At 38.7% G+C, this 8,411-nt stretch overlaps 1 protein-coding gene across 1 annotated transcript; it reads left to right on the top strand.

Annotated features, from left to right (window-relative positions):
- The first annotated feature begins 961 nt into the window (after window positions 1-961).
- Window positions 962-8,332, top strand: LOC132985385 (uncharacterized). The gene is made up of 14 exons (XM_061052735.1): window positions 962-1,227; window positions 1,315-1,411; window positions 1,597-1,871; window positions 2,383-2,534; window positions 2,619-2,720; window positions 2,802-2,975; window positions 3,070-3,151; window positions 3,570-3,660; window positions 4,487-4,624; window positions 5,025-5,250; window positions 5,846-5,995; window positions 6,211-6,323; window positions 6,844-6,897; window positions 7,104-8,332. Exons 1-14 carry the CDS (start codon window positions 1,049-1,051, stop codon window positions 7,221-7,223), a joined length of 1,953 nt encoding a protein of 650 aa, XP_060908718.1. The 5' UTR covers window positions 962-1,048; the 3' UTR covers window positions 7,224-8,332.
- The last annotated feature ends 79 nt before the right edge of the window (window positions 8,333-8,411 follow it).

The raw sequence follows: 8,411 nt of genomic DNA on the forward strand, positions 1-8,411 counted from the left end.
ATTATTATATATATAATTTTTTTAATTATATTTTTTACATGTTGTAATTCATGTAGTTTGATTGTTGAGAATGTTTAATTGATAATTCTTGTAATGCAGATGTAAAAAAAAAAAACAATTATCAACCGTGTTGTTGAATAATCGTGATCTCCATTCACATTTCATCGTATTTATGATTTCTGCAATAATCCAACAGCCTTAATTAACACTAAATTTTGGGGTCTTTTTTTACAATCCAATTAAGTTGTTGTTTCCAGAATAGTTTTAGGAGGGGGTTTCTCACTAAAAAAGGTTGACAAGAAAAATGTGATTCACTTCTCTTGGCAAATATTATTTAGTGTTTAAATGGGCCTGGCTTTATGAGTGTTTTTGATTTCTATATATAATAAATAACAGCCCTGTTATCAGTTAGTAGGCTTGTAGGGGCTAAACATGTAGCCTACTTCTTGCTTTGCATGGTTTGAAACTGTTCAAATTTAGAGTATTTCATATAGGGAGGGAAACTAAATACATAATTTAATCAAAAAAAAAAGTTTTTGTATTGCATCAAATTGAAAAAAACAACAACAATCTACACATACATTGTAGGCATACCTTAGTACAGCACTTTAAAACAATTTACTGCAAAGCAAATGTATCTTACTGTTGCTATGGAAACAGCGATTCACGGGAACTGCTAGCCAGCTGTAGATAACGTTAACTTAGCCCGAGGCACACAGTCTGTTCAATATACCGTATTACAGTCTATTGGAGGCACACAATATATGACAAACGTAGCTTACAGTATTAACTTACTTACAGGATAAATGCAACTTCAGACAGTCATCTTCATCAAATTTACACGTTTCCTATCACATCTAAAAGCTCATGTCTACCACTATCCCACTGTCACCTGAACACAACACTTCACCACCTTCACTTCCTTGTCCAGTGGGGCCACACAGGTGATACTAATTAACATGTCACACCCGGCCTTCTTCAGTCACTGTTGACCTGCTACATTTAGCTGCATTGTTTTTGAAGTGTGTCTCTCGGTGGTATTTGAGCCATGATGAAGGCCACTGACAGAAACGTGATGCGGTTTCATCTCCGGGTGATTTACGGGATAACTGTGAAGAGTTTTGAGAAGAGAAAAGACAGACTGTTTATGAGCGGTGCAAAGGTTTTTGGTGTCCCTCTGGAGAATTTGCCCAGGAGATACATCCCTGAGTTTGGACTGGTTCCCTGGTGAGTGAGTAGGAGAATTATCCTTTAATAATCAGATAACAAGTTGAAGATATTTTATTTTATTTTATTTAATATGTTGTGTCTCAGCTTTTTGGTGGATGCTTGCTCATTTCTGCTGGAGCGTGCTGGAACTGTAGGCCTGTTCAGAAAACCAGGCTCTCTTCCTCGCATTAAGATCATCAGGGTGAGATTCATTTTATTTAGCTTATATGGTTTGTTGAATTTTAACAGCGGCTTCTGATGGTGGGAGTAAAACCTGCTTCCTTTGGTTTCTCTCTGATATGAGAATAAACAAATTATGTTTAGTGACCTCTGAGTCCAGAAAGATATACCCTAACTGATTTTGTACTTCCCAAAACTCTGTCCCAGGCCAAGCTGAACCGTGGAGAGGGGTGTCTGTCCACATCTCTCCCCTACGATGTGTCGACCCTCATCAAGCAGTTCTGCAGGGAGCTGCCGGAGCCGCTGTTTCCCTCTGAGCTCCACGCAGCTCTGCTCAAAGCTCAGGCTCTGTCCGACCCTCAGGACCGGTCCGACCCTCAGAACTGGACTTCAGCCCTCCAGCTGCTGTCCTGCCTCCTGCCAGCCAGAAACGCCTCCTGTCTGCACTACCTGTTTGACTTCCTGTCCAAAATCTCCCAAAGGTTTGTGAAAAATAAGTAACAATGGAGAGGACTGAGCTCCCCCCCAAAAAAGGAGGCGGTTCAGTGCATTTTTTTAAAGATTTATTTTCGGGCTTTTGTGCCTTTTTATTGGAGAGATAGGACAGTGGATAGAGTCGGAAATCAGGGAGCGAGAGATTGGGGAATGACATGCGGGAAAGGAGCCACAGGCTGGATTTGAACCTGGGCCGCCCACTTGGAGGACTACAGCCTCCTAGCGCCCCACAACTTCTGTTTTAATCTAATAGAGACAGTCTCCTGATCACAATTGAAATATGACTCAATATTTTGAAGTTGCACAGTTATATACTGGAATCATTTTACTTTACAAAGATGTTTTGCTATTCTTATTAGCTCAGAAGTTTGGTCTCTTGCCCTTCTCTCTTCTCCTCTTCACATCACAACTCACTTGACTGGATGTCGGAGTTAATTTATAGCATGTTTATGTGTCATTATAATGAACGAGTTGACTTCTTGTGTTTTTCTCTATTAGATGCAGTGAAAACTTGATGACCAGCTCCAACCTCGCCACAGTGTTTGCGCCGTGTCTTTTACCTCCTCCAAACAAGGCGGAAATGTCCGAGGGACGACTTGAACTCCGAGTTCTGGTCCTTCGCACCTTCATTGAAAATCCGAACCTATTCGGTAACCAACAAATCCTTCAGTCGCATTTTAATGAGTGATTTTTTTATGCAGGCTGGAGATTGAGATATGTTTTCCTTTTGCTAGGTGTGATTCCTAAATCTGTGATGGACAGTATGGAGTACTTGATGAATTTCCATTTCATCAAAGATACAAAGAGAGGGCCTAGAAAGAGACACAGTTTGAAAGGTAAAACATGGGCGCCCACTGGAAGATTCTGTCCCTGAAATGTTTCTCATCTGAATATGTTTTTTTCTGAAATGCTTGTAGGAATGCATTCCGTTAAGACGGTGCCCTGGATTAAAGGAAAGCCAAAGTTTGAGCCTCCAGTCGCTGAGCAGAAGCAAGAGTCCTCCTCAGGTGACAGACCGGCGATCAGGAGAAGCCTCGGCCTGGAGACGTTCCCAAACGTGCAGCTGTTCAGGGCCTGCCTTCCCGGTGCAGGTAATGACACTGTCAAGAAAGAAACAGGCTGTATATTGATGTGGACTTTCTATTTTACACAGATTATAATGATGTGTAAAATGTGTGGTTTCAGACAAAGGTTTCAGTCCTGCAGCAGCTTTGTTGGAAAATCCCCCCAAAACGGCTTCCAAGACCCCACGAAAAAAACTAGAAAGGTGAAAACTTAAAGCGTGGTTACTAATTTAATTTAACGTTGTGTTTTAACAGCCTATGACCAGCAAAGATTGTTTTGAAATAGGAGATTTGAAAGTGAATTTGTGAAATCTGGCATTGTTTTTTTTGTGAGACTTATCCAGATGGATTTCAGGGAGCTCATTTAATCGAGTCCTTTTTGTGCATTTGTGGAAAAACAACTTAACAATATGCACTTTTGTTTCAACAATTCTTTACATTTTGAAAAGTCAAGTGAACAAAATCAACAAAGTGTGAAGTGTATTATTCATTTAGAAATTCTAAAAGTTGCATATTTGCATTTTTCAAGGAGTTTGTGTTAAAACCAGTAGGCTATGTAATATACAGAAATGAAGACTAATGTGGATTTTCTATTTTGTTTTGTTGTCCTCGTTCCCCAAGATTCCCCCAAGGACCAGGTGAAAAGAGCTCTTCTGTGCCCACTGGTGTCAGGACACTGCAGCTCATACATTGGAAAAAACGCCATTCAGTATAGGGAACCTGTCATGTGGGTTGACCCACATCACTGCTGCTTTTTGGAAATGATCTATAAGAGAGCAGTTTTTATTTATTAGGTGATGTAGAGCATTTTAGTGAGACATGTCGGGTTACATTTTAATGTTCACCTTTTTATATGAATGTAAATATTTCTAAACAAAGACTTTTGTTTTGTGGCTCATGTTGTGATATATTTGTAATGATCAAATTAAATTTTTATTTCAACTTTTGAAGCTTTTGTCTGCATGTTAAATAGCAGTAGTAGTTAAATAGAAAAAATATGTTCAAGGAAAAAAAACTGATAAACAAGCTAATAAGTGATCTCCAGTTGGATTTAAAAAAAAGAGGCACGTTTTCTCACTTTTGCATTGGACAAAATGCAAACAGTTAAATTCATCACACTAACATGAACTTAAAATTGATGAAGATGTCACATTGAAGAAAACAATAGAAAATACATTAGAAGAAAAAACCTAATTGATTTGATGTGATCTCGGCTGCAGACTGTCCTGACCTCTTTTATTCATTCTCAGAGCAGCGATGTTGTGATGCGTCATGTATAAATAATTGGCAAATTAAAACAGCCAATGAAAAGGGAGGATATTTGGTGTCCTAGCAACAGTATCTGAACCGTGAAGTGAGGCATCCTCCTGAAGGGTTGCATAATGGCAAAGGGAGCAGAGTGGCCATCAAAATAAAGTAATTACAAAATTCCCTGGTAAAGAAGGGCTTTAAGGGGGCTCCTTTTTTAGAACAACGTGAAAGCATTCCTGTCTAAATGTGTGCTAAATCAACTTTTATAAGATTAAATTGCCTAAACGATAAGAAACAAAAAAATAATTCCCCCCTTTTTTGTCATTTTTGTGAAGTGGGCTTTTATTTTGAAGCCGGACGCGTCATTTTTTTCTAGCTTTACAGTTATTTCTCACATCAGACAGGTTCTCCTACCATCAAACACGGTAAGAAAAAACACCAGGAAAAGCCTTTTTGATTATTTGTGATGTTTTATAGTGATAAAAATAAACCTTTTATCAAATACAACATGTAACAAATGACGATGTTTTTACTGTTTCACTGTCATGTTATGGAGGCTATTTATAGACTATTTACACCAGACGTATTGGCTCTGTTGACTGTTTCACAAGGCTTTATCCATTTTAAGCCAATTTACAGCCTCTTATGTTTACTTTAATGAAATTTTATATAAAAACGTTTTAAGATGTTATTCTTTACACACAAAGAGTAGAGTATCTAGCCTACATTGTGTCTAAAAGGAACATGGAGCTGTGTTTGCACATGACAATTACACGCCTCTCCATTGTTGAGCTTTAAAATCTACTGCGTTGTTCTCCTCTGCAGATGACAGAAATGGGCTCTGCGGTACGGTTATCGTTGCTCGGCCTCCTCCTGTGCCTGCAGGTCGGCCGGGCTCCAGCACGGAGCCCCCGCACGGTGGACCAGGTGTCTGAGGCCGACATCCAGCGGCTCCTGCACGGCGTCATGGAGCAGCTGGGCATCGCTCGGCCCCGGGTGGAGTATCCTGCTCATCAGGCCACCAACATCGTCGGGCCTCAGAGTATACAGGGTATGATGGATTTAACATGTTTAGAGGAGAACTCAGATCTAGTTCCTTTTTATTGACATTTGAAGTGGACTTTAAGGGCTTGTGTGTTCAAAAGGCATGTTACCAGTTCTGATTTTTTTATAGAATAAATATCTTCTTCTTTTTACACATTTATTTTTCTTTTCATTTCATTCTGGTCAAACAAAACATTGCCTGTTATAAAATACTACACTAATTGTCTATTGTTTGATTTTATAACTAGATCTTTTCTACCATTAAATGGACTTAAACTATGTTCAATTCACTGGTGCTATCTCTCTCTCTCTATAGGTATATAAATATGTATATATATATATATATTTATGTCCCACTTTGTATTATCAGTCTTAATTTGATTGTGTCTTTTTTACCATAAAAAATCCCTAGGGGAAATCTAAACCCTGAATACCAAGTATTAAATATATAAACCAAATAAATACATCTAAGCATTAATTTAGATTATCTCATATTTATATAACATAATATACACAAATGCTTTATTGATGCCTGCTTTTTTCCCCACCTGATAAATGTTGCTCTTTTTGTGTTGATTGTAATGCTGTCTTTCCTCCACAAGGTGGTGCTCACGAGGGGCTGCAGCATCTCGGCCCCTTTGGAAACATCCCCAACATTGTGGCCGAGCTGACAGGCGACAATGTTCCCAAAGACTTCAGCGAGGACCATGGATACCCGGACCCTCCAAACCCCTGTCCCCTGGGGAAAACAGGTAGAGACTCCTTTCTGAAGCACAGTTTTTATTAAAACACAAATGACTATTTGTGTTGCTGTTATTTCTGCCACTGTGTCAATCCTTTTTATTTTTGTGTTGTACTCTCTGCACTTTGCAGTTTTGAAGCAGTGACTTTTTGATAAGTTGCTGTTGAACAGTTACGATGGCTCACTCTTTTCTCCCTTTCTGTCGGGGTCTCTTCTCACTCTCAGCGGCTGACGGCTGTTTGGAAAACGCTCCAGACACAGCTGAGTTCAGCAAAGAGTTTCAGAAACACCAGCACCTGTTTGACCCAGAGCACGACTACCCAGCTCTGGCTAAGTGGGTGAGTACATTCTCTAAGTATTAACCTAATTAAATACTTAAAAAAAATTAATTAAACCTCCTTTTTTTACACATTTCTACTTGAAAGATTAGAGGTTCGACCTTAATTTGAATTGGCTTGGAGTCATTTGAGAAGCAAACACAGACATACTAATGAAGAAGGCAGTGCCACCGCAAGCTTAACAAAAAGCCCTCCATCTTTGTCATCAGGGGAGAATATTTGAAGTCTAAATAACATATCGAAAACCTAAACAAAACTACAGTTATATTAAAAGACACACAATCTTCCAATGAATGTTATAAACTTGTGGTTACAGCTTTGTTTCACAAAACATTGTGAAAGTCGAGCTGATTTTGATTTTAAAAGATCAAACAAATGTTGTGTTGTTTTTGTCTGACCTTAAGAATCATCCCTTTGAGTATTTTTTGCAATCAAGCATATTTTATTTTTGTTTGTGTTTAAAAAAAACAATGGACTGCGAAGCAAAGGATACATGATTTTTCTTCGCCTTTCCTTTCAGAACAAGGAGCTGTTGTACCAAAAGCTGAAGGGAGGACCTAAAAGAAGAAAAAGGGTAGAGTGTTTTATTTCTTTATTTCTTTCTTTTATAGTCTTATTGTCAGAAAAACCACAACACCAGAGCTAAAATGTAATTACCCCTGAAGGACGAGATGTACCCTGTAATCTTTTCTCAACAAGAATTTAACTTGACCTTTATTACTCAAATATGAAGTCTATGTTTTAAAGTATGTATTCTATTTGTTGTCTGCCTTATTGCAGAGCACCAACCCCTACTTAATGGGCCAGAGGTTGGAGAACGTGGTCGCCAAAAAATCTGTTCCTCACTTCTCCGAGGAGGAGGAGGACGTGGCACCGACCGTCTCTGTTGCCAGATCCTAAATCCAAAAAGCCTATAAACTCCTGCACCTGCAACACTCACTGTAATATGGAAGTACGCTCTCAGAATCAACTTTTTAACATATCTCAGCAATCTGGTTAACAAACCGTGGAAATGTGAGCTCCGAAAATAAAATGTCATGTTTCCCCTACAAAGCATAAACTTCAGAAAGCTTTGTTAATGGAACCAAACGTTAAGGACTTGAAGTGATCCGACATCACGACGGAGAATTGTCACTTCAAGACAGAGAAACTGCAACATTTAACAGTATAGAAAACTCTTGAACCCAGCTCTTTGGTAAACATGTTGGTCAGACTGCGAAATTTAGGGCTCATGCTTGACTGTTGACCTTTTGGCTTTTAAGAAAGAACCTTAAAAAGAAAACAAGCACTGCTTTTCATTAAGGCTGCTTCAGGAAGAAAATAAACTCCTTCAAAAAGTAGGAATTTCTGTTATTATAGAGAAGAAGAAGAAGATATCCTTTAGTAATCCAAGGAGGGGTAACTCACTTTTACACTCTGTTATTGAACATGCTACACACACAGGCTGAAAGACACACACACATGCACAAACAGGATCCTCTGGACACTTTGGGAATCACTGATTCATAAAGGAGTCTCTTCTATAGCGACCAATTTGAAGGCATGTTGACTCTTCACCTTACTTTAGCTTCGACTGCTTGTTAACCAAAATGCTAACATACGATGTGTTACAAACGTTGTCTGTCCGTGTACACCGTATCCTGCTCTGTATTATAACAAGAGGTTGTATAGAGATATATTCATTTAAAGGACTGTTGAATGAGAAAGTTATATCCCCAACTGTACATATATAAATGAACTCACACTGAAGGTTATTTTTCTTTTGTCTCGATGCAATCAGATAATCAACTCATTACATATCATATTCTGTTCATTTTGAATTGAAGTAGCTTTGCTTCGTCATATTCATATAAGGGGGTGCGTGTGAGCTTCACCACTGTAGCATGGTAACATTATTACATTGTTATTCCGTTCTATTTGTCATACTGCAGAGACTTACTGAATCTGTATTGGGTCGGATCTTCTTAACGTAGATGTTTGTGTAAAGTCAAATAAAAGATTTAGCTGCATTGACAAAGTCTGGAGTTTGATTTTTTTTTTTACCCTCTTTTCAGAGATAAAGTGAGGATCAGGGTTTTTTTTGGGGGG

Source organism: Labrus mixtus, chromosome 12, assembly GCF_963584025.1.
Source record: "Labrus mixtus chromosome 12, fLabMix1.1, whole genome shotgun sequence".
Classification (NCBI taxonomy): Eukaryota; Metazoa; Chordata; class Actinopteri; order Labriformes; family Labridae; genus Labrus; species Labrus mixtus.

Bases quoted from the DNA above. Each gene is read 5' to 3' on its own strand.
- LOC132985385 (XM_061052735.1), top strand. From the start codon at position 1,049: ATGATGAAGGCCACTGACAGAAACGTGATGCGGTTTCATCTCCGGGTG. The intron at 1,228-1,314 runs GTGAGTGAGTAG...GTTGTGTCTCAG, and splicing joins GAGTTTGGACTGGTTCCCTG to CTTTTTGGTGGATGCTTGCT. The intron at 6,324-6,843 runs GTGAGTACATTC...CTTTCCTTTCAG, and splicing joins ACCCAGCTCTGGCTAAGTGG to AACAAGGAGCTGTTGTACCA.